The following is a 13,878-nucleotide window of genomic DNA, read 5'->3' as shown; positions in this document are numbered from 1 at the left end:
GTACCAAATACATGAAAGTATTTGATAGAAGGTTTCTGTTCATTCATAATCTCATAAGGAGTTTTCATGAAGTCTTTGTTGATTAGAGTTTGATTCTGAGTATAACATACAGTATTGACAGCTTCAGCCCAAAAGTACATTGGAAGACCTGATTCACTTAACATCGTTCTTGCAGCTTCAATCAATGTACGATTCTTCCTTTCTATCACTCCATTTTGCTGAGGGGTTCTAGGAGCTGAAAATTGTCTGGTAATCCCTTTATCTGTACAGAATCCATTGAGAAGTGAATTCTTGAATTCCGTTCCATTATCTGACCTTATTGCTCTAACAGGGACATTAGAATCTAACTCGATCAACTTGATATGATCAATCACAACTTGTGGTGTTTCATTTTTAGAGTGAAGGAATAAAACCCACGTATACTTGGAATAGTCATCAACTATCACAAGATAGTAACACTTCTTTGACATCGAAAGAACATTAACTGGTCCAAATAAATCCATGTGTAATAATTGCAGAACACCGGTTATGGAGGATGTGTCAGTGCCTTTGTGACTTGCTTTCTTTGACTTTCCTTTCTGGCAAGCCTCACACAGTCCTTCTGGGGAGAATTACAGCTGAGGTAGACCTCTGACCAATTCTCTTTTGACAAGAGAATTCATTATTTTGAAATTGAGATGGGAAAGTCTCTTGTGCCATAGCCAACTCTCATCTGACGATGCATTTGAATAGAAAAATTGACTTCAGGATTACTTTCAGAGTTTATGTCAGCTACGAACAGATTTCCTTTCCGGATTCCCATCAAGGAGGGTTTTTCACTTTTCTTGTGCAGAATCTGACACTTCAGCTTGTCGAATAAAACATTGTAGCTGTTGTCACAAAACTGACTAATACTAAGCAGATTGTGTTCAAGTCCTTGCACAACATACACATTTTCAATGATAACATTACCAGCTAGCAAACAACCATATCCCTCAGTTAGACCTTTGATGTTATCTCCAAAGGTAACCACTGGGCCAACTTTCTCAACCACATTTGATAGCAGGGCTCTATCTCCGGTCATATGTCTTGACGATCCGCTGTCAAGAATCCACACTACCGGTTGTACCTGTTTAATGCCCTGCAATACAAATGGATTAGACCTTCTTCGGAACCCAAGCTTGGTTGGGTTCGTCATACTTGTAAAATTGGCCTTTATCAGGCAAAACAACATTCTTAACTTTAATGTTCTCCACTTTCTCAATGAATGTACGTTTGACCTTGTGAACAACCTTAACAAATTTCTGTTTAGGCTTAGGTACAAATGTATCCTTTCTAGCCTTAGGAGGACTAGCAGTCTTAGACCTATCATGCTTCCTATTATTCATATGCTGACGAGGAGTAGTCTTATCATTAGAACCATGCTTACCATTAAAATAAGCATACATCAAATTAAAAGCACAAGACATACAATCAGGAACACCACATGCTTTATGAGAGGGATTAACAATAGGCAACTTATGCATGGTAGACATGGCATTTGTGTTATCCAACTCATGTGTGTCTGAGTTAGTCTCAGTTGCTTTCACAACTTTGACTGGAATCTTTGACACACTTGACTTGGAAACAGCTTTCTCATTAGCAAGATCTTCAGCACAGATTTCTTCTTGAATAATAAATGAGGTCTCATCAAATGGTTCAACAATTGATTCTTTATAGAGGGGTTCATCAACACCCTCAAACACATGTGGTACTTCCCTACCTTTAGCACAGACATGAGGAGGGGAGTTTATGCCTAATTTTCCAATAGCAACATTGTAATCAAAACCTATTCCAGATATTTGATTAACAGCTTGCTTATTGTAAAACTCTTTAGACTTCGAACAAGAATTAAAGTATGCTTTAACCTTAGTCTCAAGAACGGTGATCTTGTCTTTGATAATAGTTTCGAGTTGTCTATAACAGTCAACTCTATTCTCTAGAAAATATACTTGTTCGTTTAATTTGTCTTTATTAATGTGCACGAGTCTTAGTTCATTTACCTCTTTCTCAAGGTCTTTGATTTGTTGATTTAACATTTCATTATCACGACGAGCACAATCTAAGGAGCCTCCTAAATGATAAGCTAATTCAGCATCAGTAAATTTTACCTCTTTTCTTGACGATGAGGTGTTTGCATCACTAGCCATGAGAGCAAGATTCCCAACTTCTTCATCTTCACCGTCAGTATCATCCCAGCTTCTTCCATTTTCTACTCTTCTGATTAGAGTCATAAGGGTTCTTCCTAACTTGCTTAGGCTTTCTGCATTCTGTGGCAAAGTGTCCCAACTCATTGCAGTTAAAGCATCTAATGGTGCTTCGATCAACCATCCCTGTTTTATATCCACCACTGCTGGTGTTAGAGGATGAAGATCCACCTTTATGGAATCTGTTGTAGTTGGACTTGTACTTGAACTTGGGATTCCTCTTGAATCTGACATTAGAAAATCTCTTGACAATCAGGGCCATTGACTCATCTTCCAATTGCTCCAGTTCTTCCAAGGAGTAAAAATTATCTCCTGATTGATTTGTAGCAGGAGGATCAAATTCTGCTACTATCACATTTTCTTCAGCCTTGGAAGACTGTACCATTCTCTCTGACTGTTGAGATTGTTGTTGTTGTTGTGGTTGTTCTTCAGCTACTAGAGCAGTAGATGTGCTGACCACTCTTCCTTTTCCGTAGACTTCCTTCTGCTGAATCTGCTCCAACTCATAGGTTTTTAACACACCATAGAGCCTTTCCAAAGAAATTTCACTCAGATCTCTTGCTTCTCTTATGACAGTGATTCTATGTTCGAGATGAGTTGGCATTGTTAAAATGAACTTTTTGTTGACCTCCCTGATTGAATAGTGTTTACCATTTATGTTCAGGTTGTTGATCGATGCATTGTACCTCTCAAACACTTCAGTGATTCCTTCTCCTGGATTGGATTTAAAGTATTCATACTCAAAGGTTAAGATCTCTAACTTGTTCTCCCTAACTTCCTCCGTGCCTTCATTAATCACCTCAATAGTTTCCCAGATGTGTTTGGAATCTTTACAGTTCATCACATGTCTATTCATCAAGGGATCAAGGGAATCAACTAAAATTAATTGAAGGCTAGCATCCAATGAGGCTTCTTGTTTTTCAGCAGGAGAAAAATCCTCAGAATTCTTTACATAAGTTCTAACTTTGGTAATCACAACATCATTTTCTATTACCTCTGGTTCAATAACCATCGGAATTTTTGGACCCTTCTTTAACACTTAAGGTATTTGGGATTTGCAACTTGTAAAAACAAGAGCATCTTCTTCTTCCACATAACATAATTTTCTTTATCGAATAGTGGAATTTTAACGGTTCCAACTTTTTGAGTAGTCATTATGAATTTTTGAGTAAATAAAAATTCAAGGAGTGGAAGAATCACAAAAGTCTATGATCTTAATTTGTACGTTAATCAGAAGGCTCTGATACCAATTGTTAGGTCCCAATATGTTTGTAGAAGGGGGGGGTTGAATACAAACTATACCGTTTAATCGAATAAAATGCGAAATAAAAAAGTGAAACAAAATTCAAGTTAAATAAAACTATTATTAAACTTGAAAGGTGTTACAACAACGGTATCATTTACAAGGGATTAATCTCAAATAAATTATTCTAAATCTAGAATAAATTCGACATGAACTTTTTCTATTTTTGAAATAAAAAGGATCAAATGCTAAATGCAATTTGAGATTAAGTTCTGGGGATTTTGATCTGCTAGATAGTTACACAAGAACAAGAAAAGGATTTCTAGTGGTTTAGATTTAACAATGAATACTAGAAATTAATGCTCTGAGAAATTGCAACAAGTTCTCTGTTGTTTCTTTGTTCTGTGTTCTTCTGTGTTTTTGATATTCAATGCTCTGTCTGTTGAAAATCAGCTGCTGCTCTTTTATATTCAATCAACCTATGATTTTAATTGGCAAGACAATCCTGTTAGCTCAGCAAGACAATCCTTTTAACTGGTAGAACTTTTGGTAGGACAATCGATTGAACTGGTAGAACTTTCGGTAGGACAATCGATTGAACTGGTAGAACTTTCGGTAGGACTATCTAAAAAGGCTTGGAAAGACTTTCGGCATGACAATCCAATTGTCATACCAGTTCAAATATTTGTCTTGCTGATTTAATTTTGACTATTAATTCAAAATCATTTCTGAAAAATGCATAATATTAATTCAGAATTAATTAACCAATTAATTCAATTAATCAATAAATTAATCTTTGCAGATATAATTTATTTTTTTAATTAAATTATATGACTTAATTAATTAATAGGAAATTAATACTAATCTTGAACAACAACCACTCTTCTAACAATCTTCTGAAAATCACTGAAACTTATGAATCCATTTCACCACTTCAATGTTGACACTCGATGTACTGTCTGGTTCATGAATGACTAACATCTGTGATGTTTCTTCATGTCTTGATTTTCTTCAGATTAAATCCCTGTAATTAATTGATACCCTGACCAGATCTCTGTCACTTGATTAAAACCACAATCTTGATTTATATCACTGAGACTTGATCAATTTCTTGAGCTTCTTCCAGTGAATTAAGTCATCAAGTCTGTAGATGAACAATGTTACTTAATCCTTTGACATATGTTACTTTGAGAGATCTCTCTGACGATAGTACGCTATTTACTTGTTACATCCTTATTTGAGTTGAGTTAAATCCTCGAATAAACAAATAGGTTATGACATATGTCTTTCACAAACAAGTACTGGCATGAAACAAAATTTATCTACACAAAAAGTAAACCATTTATTATTACAAACAATTCTCAATTTACAAATATAACTTCGATATGAAGTTATACAAGTATCTCAACTAACTACTAGCTCTAAACTACATCCATTACATCTTTTATACAACTACAACATTAACTATTTATCAAAAAATCTTCTACCGGAGATGGTATCGCAATTCGTACTATGTGCGGGGATTCGCAATATGCACTATTCCTGGATACTCCTATATGGCTAATCAATCTATTGCTTAAATGTCACTGGTTAGAAATAATAAAATAGAGTGAGATATAATAACTCAACAAGTAACCGTAACTCACATTACAAAGACATCAATTCCTCCGATTCCAATTTTTGCAACTAAAAGTTGTAAATATTAAATTTTGGAATTAATTGTGTGAATGCCAATTGTGATACAACCGGAGGAAATAGGATAGCGATGACATTTCTGACGAAGAAAGCAATTATAATCTTATTTAGTTCAAAAAATATTTTAATTTTTTTATATTAAATGATTTGAAAACAAAGCCACTATTTGATCAGATAGCGTATTTGAACCGTATTATATTGTCAGTTTAGGGATTTGTCTCGACGATATTCCGCCTTTTTTTTATTGAAATGTATAATATTTTCGTAATTTTTTTTTGTCAAAACACATAAAAATTGAATTTTTTAACAATTTAGTCTAGAATCTTTCCATCCACTATTTATAGTTAACGAATAAATGGAAGGGTCCTCAGCCCACATCACATCCATACAGCTGCTTATTTTAATCATCAGTCTTCTTTACTCTCAGCCAGCTACATCACACACACACACACCACTTCACTTTTCATATACACACACAAACACAAATACTATTGTAATTCACTCTGTCAGTCAATTCTAAATGCACCCACTTTCTAACCCAATGATCATTAAATTTATTAATGTCTGTTGATCAACCATGAATGATCAAAAAACCTCAATCTTTGGCCTAAGTTTGTGGGTTATTCTTGGTGTTTCTGTTGGAGCTGCTTTTGTTCTTGTCCTCTTCATTATCTCAATCTGTTACACTTCAAAAAGAAACAACAATCTCAAGACCATCAAGAACAGGTCAATTACTAAACTACCCACAATCCCAAATTTGACAAGAGACATTCAAGAAATCAAGGTGGAAAATCAAGAATTGTCGAAAAGTGATCAACAAGCTTTGATTTTGAAAGCTGAGGAGGAGAATTCAATTGGGTATCATCAAAGAATCCAAATTGATATTGGAAAAGATCATAGGATTTTGTACCCTGCTGAGAAAGTGAATGGTGGGTCATCTTCTGGTGAGGCTAAGGTTGATCATCATCATGTGGCTAAGGTTGTTCCTCAAGTTTCTCATTTGGGTTGGGGACATTGGTATACTTTAAGAGAGCTTGAGGATGCTACTAATAGTTTTGATCATGAGAATGTGATTGGTCAAGGTGGTTATGGGATTGTTTATCATGGTGTTTTGCAGGATAATACTCATGTTGCTGTCAAGAATTTGCTTAACAATAGGTACTTTTTGTTTCTCGAAACTTAATTCGATTGTTGTTTTGTGTTTTATTAGCTTCTTGATGTAGTTTAGAGTAGAACTAATCCAAAATACCCTACTTGGGAGTGTATGATGTGCTGAAAATCTTATCTTTGCTGCTAGGAGTTGGAGTAGAGAGGTTGTTTTGTGTAAAGGTTGCTACTTGATGCAATTTAGTATACAGATGATTATGCTTTTAGGGATTTTCAATGTGAATTGTGGGTTTTGTGTTAAAAGAGTAGTATAAAGATATTTGTGATTTAACAGAGGACAAGCTGAGAAGGAATTTGAGGTTGAAGTGGAAGCAATTGGACGGGTTCGACATAAGAATTTGGTGAGGTTGCTTGGCTACTGTGCGGAAGGAGCACATAGGTACTCTTGCTTTACTATGATACCATGTTAATTATTAAGTCAACTTTCTACTTTGATTATTTATGACGTTTACCTAAATGGTGATACTAATTACTAAAAATTCGTCTGCTCAATGCAGAATGCTGGTGTATGAGTTTGTGAACAATGGGAACCTTGAACAGTGGCTTCATGGCGAAGTCGGGCCCTATAGTCCTCTTACATGGGAAATTCGGATGAATATCATTCTCGGAACAGCTAAAGGGTATTAATATGTTTCAATGTTCAAGTTGTTGTTCAGTTTGTTTTTACACTTCCAGTTGGTAATTTGTAAATTTTGTAGGTTATCTTACCTTCACGAGGGACTGGAACCAAAAGTGATTCACCGAGATATAAAATCAAGCAATATTTTACTTGATAAACACTGGAATTCAAAGGTTGCAGATTTTGGACTTGCAAAACTCCTTGGTTCAGAAAGAAGCTACACAACTACCCGTGTTATGGGAACCTTTGGGTATGCCTTTGTTCCCTTAGCTTCGTCTCTTTATCTGTATCTCTCGTTACAAGATGTGTTCTGAGTTTATGCTTTCAAATTTTGCAGCTACGTAGCTCCCGAGTATGCCAGTACAGGCATGTTGAATGATAAAAGTGATGTATATAGCTTTGGGATTCTTGTCATGGAATTAATCACCGGGAGGTACCCGGTGGACAATAGTCGGCCTCCAGATGAGGTTCAGTCTTAGTTTTACCATTTTCTTGCATGTGAAAGATATACTTTACTACATATATACAAGTAGATTGTTTTATGTTTTTTCTATTCATTTTGTTTTAGAATGTTGCTTTATATCTGAGTTGGGATATTTCAGGTCCACTTGGTAGAATGGCTGAAGCAGATGGTTGCTAACAGGAACTCCGAGGGAGTTTTGGATCCCAAGCTCCAAGACAAACCTTCTTTGAGATCATTGAGGCGAGCAATTCTAGTGGCTTTGCGTTGTGTTGATCCAAATACTCAGAAGAGGCCAAAGATGGGGCATGTGGTGCACATGCTTGAAGCTGAAGACTCCTACAATGTATGTCTGTTTTTCTACTCTGAAGGGAAATCACCCACTTCTTACTTTTTGTGCAATTACACCAAAAGAGAATTTTACAAGTACAATGTGGAAGTATTCATCGGAATGAAAAGTGAAGTAATTAATATGACTGTAAATGGGCAAAAAGTTTTACTTTGATTCCCTCTGTGCCCGAAATTGTCCAAGTACACACTTTCAGACTTGCACCTAATACCACTCTTTAGGAAAACAATGCCTATCATGCTGTTAATGCCTCCTAATAGGTATTTGAAATGACTAGTTCTTTGTGTTTCACATGTTATCTACTTTATCTATGCACAACTTTCAGGCCTATATAATTTCCTCATATTCAGTGTTTTATAAAAGATAAAATGCAAGTTGCATCCACTTTGTGCATTTTATTTCTGAATTCTTCTATATCTGTATGGTAGGCTTGTACCTAATGTCTATAACAAGCATTGTCCTGTTGATAAATATCATTATCAACATGCTTCTATTGGTCTTCTGGAGTCACATTTATGAAGGTTGATTATCTTATTTTAGGAACGAAGAGCCGGAAAGGAACGGAGTTCTGCACAATGTGATGAACAAGAAGATAAATCTATAGAGAAGCCTGTGAAGGAATCAGGTGAAACCAGTAGGTAAGAATTAGAGTACATTCCAATAGAACAGGATAAAGACATAAGATTAAGAAGAAAATATACCTTCTGAATTTTCCAAATAGTATAAAGTGTGAATTATGTAAATGTACTATACTAATGGTTTTGTCCATCTTAATGTGCCCCTCCCCTCCTGCATGTCAATGTCATGTATGGGATCAGAAATTTTGCTTCGCCTCAATATATATGTACATAGAATCTTGAATTTCAAATGAAACAGCGTTCATGTGGAATAGTATAATGTGTGAATTATGTAAATTGTACCATACTATTGGCTTTGTCCATCATAATGTGCCCCTCCCCTCCCGCATGTCATTGTCATGTATGGGATCAGAAATTTTGCTTCGCCTCAACATGTACATGTACCTAAACATTTTGAATTTTGAATGAAACAGTGTTCATGTGAAATAGTATAATGTGTAAATTATGTAAATGTACTATACTATTGGCTTTGTCCATCTTAACGTGCCCTCCCCTCCCCCATGTCATTGTCATGTATGGGATCAGAAATTTTGCTTCGCCTCAACATATACATGTACATAGAGACATCTTGAATTTCGAATGATATAGCGTTCATGTGAAATTTTGCTCTTATGCTACTTGCTAATGCTAGAGGGAGAGCTTAAACAATGACATGTATGTAAGCACACATGGGATTTAACTCAATTACATATTGGATTGAATTATAAGGAGCAGTCATATCTTATCATCAGCACCTTTAATAATTATGACATATAAGTCCAAGTTGTCATGTGCTGTTGCTCAATTTAGTATCGAATCTTCTCCAGGAACAAGTTGATATGATTCTGCTTCCTATTTATTGATGTCTCGGGTTGGCCCGGGCCACATTCGAGAAATGTAGGTCACATTGTTTCCTTCACGACACATACATAATATTAATCCATCTGTATATGTACACGCACACACACTACTATGCTGAATTGACTTATCCATTTGTTAGATAAAACCTGCAAGTTTATTAGTATGGTTGAGAAGTACTCCCAGGTTGATCCTGTAGAAATGGTTGGCATTTGGCAATAAATATTGTTAGTTGGTGCTCTGTGACACAGTTGACAACTGGGTTTGTAGAGTGTGAATTGATCAATGGATCCACATAACTTCCAGAGTGTGTTCATTTGAACAGGCCCACCACAAAAGCCTCCTTCTAGACTTGTTTTTTCAGCCAGTGAGCTGTGACCGGAATGGTTAAATTTCTAGTAATGGCCCTATGACAGCACCCATATCTGGGTCTGATACCCCCACAGTTCACACACTTGTAGTTGAAATCATATACATTGAAATGTAAACCGATATGGTTAATCAAAGCTTGTAGCTTGGTAGTAAATAGTACTCCCTCAGTGAGTCCATCTCACTGGGATATTTACGTTACTATTCGGTATTCGGTATGTATTTCGAGACTTTTATAATGTATAGTCTCGTAATGTTTTTTCAAAACAAAAATTTGAATAAAAATTTAAACATAAAACTTTTATTAAAAAAAAATTAAAAAAATATTATGAAACTATATTTTAAACGAGCATTGAAAAGCGTGCCGAAAAATAACGTAAACAATCCAATGGACGAAGGGAGTAATGTTTTCTTTTTGGATAAATATCTTAATTTCGGAAGTTTATTGAAAAAATGTAAGTTATCTGCTATTAAAACTCTGTTTTGATTTTATTAGCTTAGAGATCTCATTAAGAAAAACCTCTTGCTTGCACATTTTAAAACCAGTTATATTTTAATTTAATAGTTACACACATAAGTACAGTAACAGTTTAATCTAGACAGCAAATCCATTTGTTTAAACAATTGAAATAGGTTACTATCATTATTTTAAAGCTCCTGAACATTGATATCTCAGCCATCATTCTTATTTTTTTCTTACCTTTTCCAATTTGCACAGTAAAGATTTTTTTAATATAAAGTATTTTGACTGGGCCAAAAGCCTCGCACAATCTGGCTGGCTAATCAAGTTGATAAAGAAATAATTAGAAGATAATCAGACATGATAAAAAAAAAATCACACAACAGTTGTACATCTCTCTGGGCAAGACCATTTACTACAGTGGCCACTGGCCAGGTACAAATCAGCAGAACAAAATCTCTCTTTAAAATATAGCAAGTCAAGTGGTTAAATAGAATACTGTTACACTTAAAATTGTCCATAACAAGCAACGAAATTGGGCAAATGTGGTTAGAGAAGAACTGGTGTTGGTACCTTCAGGAGATGGCTCAGCTGTGGCTGCAGCTGGTGGCGGTGGAGAAATCGGAGGAGTGTCGCATGTACCAAATTTTGCGTTTTCCTGAAATATTTGGAAAACAATTGTCACTGCTGACTATATTCCTGATATATAAAGTTGCGGAATGTGCATGCAACAGTTTCTGAATATGGTAACATATCAGGATCATCAACAGAGTATAATCTTAGTAGTATATCATTTCAGGTCCTAACAGACTACCACATTCAGTCCGAAGAAGAGGTAAAATTTCAGAGAATGTAAAGTTACAGGTTAAATGTTGGTAAACCAGAATGTAATTATTGTCAACTGCATTAGGTTAGAAGATAATGTAAATATATTTTCTATTTTAGTGGGAGTTGTTCCTGCTGTTCCCTGCACTTTATATACTCTTTGCATCTTCTTCTATTGAAGTTTTAATTTATGAAAATTATGGCACTTTTTGTTATGTTTTTCCTAACATAGAATTGGAGTATATTAACTTTATAGTGTGACACTTGTACATATTCAATTAACTCTTTTGGAATGGTACTTATTAACTACATTTTTGTAATGTTAGTTTGGGAAAAGCCAGAAAACAGCATCAAACACATCTAGTGGATAAGCCTGCCATTAGGTGAAAACAGCTGGAGATCACTCTGGTCTGTCCCATATGAATTAATCATATTTGCTAAAATCCTTTCCTTGATAATAATAACAGTTTAACAAACATAATGATATTAGCTAACCTTGCAATAAGCTATGCTGCCACATCCACAAGTCAGATGACCATTTGCTTCATCTACAGCTTCTTGAGCTCCTCCTCCATCACTTTTCTAATGTGACATATTCGGTATAACAATGTAAGAAATTACGAACATTATTGAATGCTAAAATGTTAGCCCAACTTCGGATAAAATTTCTAGAATAATTACTGCACAAACCTGGTAAAAATCAACAGCTATGAAGTTTGGCCATCGTTTTCCAGCTGCTTGTTGACAAGTGTCCATCATGCTTATTAATGGAGCTGAGTTATCCATGCAAGCTGCTGTTATGTTTGGATCTGTACGGAAGTAATTCTGCAGAACAAGCGAAATGGTGCTGGTGTTCATTGGAGGGGATTCAGCACGGTTTGGACAGGAACCAGCTACCATTCCTTCGCTTCCATCTGCATTAACAGTTTTCTGTTATAAATTTTTAAACCTATAATTCAAAAGCTATCAGAACTAAAATTTACAAATGAGTTAAAACAAAATATAAAAAATGTTGTGATCAAGAAGCTCAATCTTTACGCATTTTAGACATTTAGTTACCATCGTAAACCATTATGACTCAGATTTATAATCACATAATGACTTCTGATTATCTCCTACTAACCGCTTCTTTAAACATAACATCTAATTGCAAAAAAAAATTAAAGCAAAACTCACACTGGTTTTCCACCACGTATTTCCACTCATAAGCTATTCCCTCTGATGCCTCCTTTGAAGATTTAGAGGTAAAGACCACCAGACGTTGATTCTTTTGGACCATATCATCCACCGTAGGCCAATCACTCCCATTTGTAGGCATCCGAGAAACAGGAAACATGTATTTATCTAAACCAGATGTTTTAAAGACCTTAGTCAATCCCTTTGGGGATTTAACATAATCCTCAATAAAAATGGTTACAATCTCTGTTGGATTTCCTTCGAGAAACACTTGGATCTCTTTCAGAGTTTTACTTGCAGGTCTCTGTACAGAAAGTGCAGAGCATCAATTAAAGACAAACTTAAGCCTCTACACAAAGACAAAACAAATGAAAAATATGATATGAGACTTACGAAAGATGTAACATTTAGACATTGTCCATTGAAAGAATGACACAACCAGATGTCGTTGTTAAAGTCATACATATCAAGCATCAGCCCTCGAACACCATTCTACAACATAAATCAATCTCTCAGCATTATACATTACAAGAATTCTGATCATAACCACAATTAACAAACCCGTAAACATAACTATGCAAAACATCAAATTGTTACCGAAAAAGGACTTACTTGAAGCTGAGCAGTGACTGAATCCTCCTGATTCCTCGGAGAAATATTTATAGAACCAGTATCCGATGAAACACGGACAATGGAAAACGAATTGTGGGTTGTTAGCCACGAATATCGATTAAATGGCAGACCTTTAACCTAGTTCAAATCACCAAAATCCCAATTACAAATCATTCAACAAGAAACACTAAAGTTACAAACTTTACTTTCAAGAAGTGTAAAAAACTCACATTTCAATCAAAACAAAACATAAACAACATCTTAAGCATCATAAAAGTGAATTAAACTCACCTTTGAAGTAGGACTCAAAGGTTGAAGTCTAGTACATCTAGGCCTAGTGTTGCCATTAACAGGACAAGTACTACATAAAAAGCCTGAATCACATTTGCTGCTAGCTGAACATGTTTCTCCAATCTACAAACACCATCATATAAATGCACACACATAAACATAATATTAATAATGAATTTGAAGTTAAAGATCAATAAGAAACCTTGAGGCATGATGAAAATCTGATGAGAGAAGCTGTTATCAACACAAGTTGAATGAGATGAAAAATGGTCACCTGTAAAACCCAAGAAAATAAAAAAATAAAATGGTTAAAAATGAGAATAAGAATTAATAAAGTGGATGATTAGATGAAAAACCTGCATTTCTGGTGACCCTTTAGCGAGGTTTATAGTTTAGTATGGATTCTTGTGCAATTTCAGACAATGGGGGCTTGGGTTGATAGTTTTAGTTTATGTACACACGTACAGCAGTTGTGAGTTTAGGTGAGAAGTGAAGAGATTATTCGTTTACTTTTGACCAAGTAACCAAACCACGTATTATGATGATATGTCAAACTTGTATTTTATGCACTAGGTAATAAATCCTTCTCGGTGACTCCTCCCTCGTGCTTGTCGCTTTGCGTTTACATGTATTTGTATGTATAAAAAATTGAAAATGATTTTCATGAGATTATGTGGGATGCACAATAAAATTATTTTATTTATGACAGTTATGTAATTATGTGGGTAGATATGATTAAATATACTGTTTGTCTAGCGTGTGTCCATTGATATATGCTAAAAAAGTGTGATTGATAAGTTGTAAAAAATTTATTGGTGGAGATTTTTGTACATGAGGGGTTCATCATTATTAATTAGATTTCCATCAATATTTTATGGATATCACATCAAATACTAACTCTTAGCATGTGTT

The 13,878-nt window shown here is 35.1% G+C and overlaps 2 protein-coding genes across 2 annotated transcripts; one reads left to right on the top strand and one right to left on the bottom strand.

Annotated features, from left to right (window-relative positions):
- The first annotated feature begins 5,539 nt into the window (after positions 1-5,539).
- On the top strand, positions 5,540-8,682 carry LOC141662061 (putative serine/threonine-protein kinase At1g01540). Its single transcript, XM_074469113.1, has 7 exons — positions 5,540-6,321; positions 6,605-6,709; positions 6,828-6,950; positions 7,029-7,199; positions 7,287-7,416; positions 7,552-7,755; positions 8,299-8,682. Exons 1-7 carry the CDS (start codon positions 5,741-5,743, stop codon positions 8,398-8,400), a joined length of 1,416 nt encoding a protein of 471 aa, XP_074325214.1. The 5' UTR covers positions 5,540-5,740; the 3' UTR covers positions 8,401-8,682.
- Positions 8,683-10,405: 1,723 nt separating this feature from the next.
- LOC141662060 (PI-PLC X domain-containing protein At5g67130-like) lies at positions 10,406-13,496 on the bottom strand. Its single transcript, XM_074469111.1, has 9 exons — positions 13,323-13,496; positions 13,169-13,240; positions 12,967-13,089; positions 12,676-12,813; positions 12,457-12,555; positions 12,064-12,367; positions 11,578-11,801; positions 11,383-11,469; positions 10,406-10,720 (listed from the first exon to the last, which is right to left on the bottom strand). The coding sequence occupies exons 1-9, from the start codon at positions 13,326-13,328 to the stop codon at positions 10,541-10,543; spliced, it is 1,233 nt and encodes a 410-aa protein (XP_074325212.1). The 5' UTR covers positions 13,329-13,496; the 3' UTR covers positions 10,406-10,540.
- Positions 13,497-13,878: the final 382 nt, after the last annotated feature.

This window comes from Apium graveolens, chromosome 5 (assembly GCF_009905375.1).
Source record: "Apium graveolens cultivar Ventura chromosome 5, ASM990537v1, whole genome shotgun sequence".
In the NCBI taxonomy this organism is placed as follows: Eukaryota; Viridiplantae; Streptophyta; class Magnoliopsida; order Apiales; family Apiaceae; genus Apium; species Apium graveolens.
The sequence above is the reverse complement of the archived record's forward strand: the minus strand, read 5'-3'. Positions and strand labels throughout refer to the sequence as shown.

Bases quoted from the DNA above. Each gene is read 5' to 3' on its own strand.
- LOC141662061 (XM_074469113.1), top strand. From the start codon at position 5,741: ATGAATGATCAAAAAACCTCAATCTTTGGCCTAAGTTTGTGGGTTATT. The intron at 7,200-7,286 runs GTATGCCTTTGT...CAAATTTTGCAG, and splicing joins CGTGTTATGGGAACCTTTGG to CTACGTAGCTCCCGAGTATG. The intron at 7,756-8,298 runs GTATGTCTGTTT...ATCTTATTTTAG, and splicing joins AAGCTGAAGACTCCTACAAT to GAACGAAGAGCCGGAAAGGA.
- LOC141662060 (XM_074469111.1), bottom strand. The intron at 13,090-13,168 runs GTTTCTTATTGA...TGGTGTTTGTAG, and splicing joins GATTTTCATCATGCCTCAAG to ATTGGAGAAACATGTTCAGC. The intron at 11,470-11,577 runs GTTTGTGCAGTA...ATGTCACATTAG, and splicing joins TAGCTGTTGATTTTTACCAG to AAAAGTGATGGAGGAGGAGC.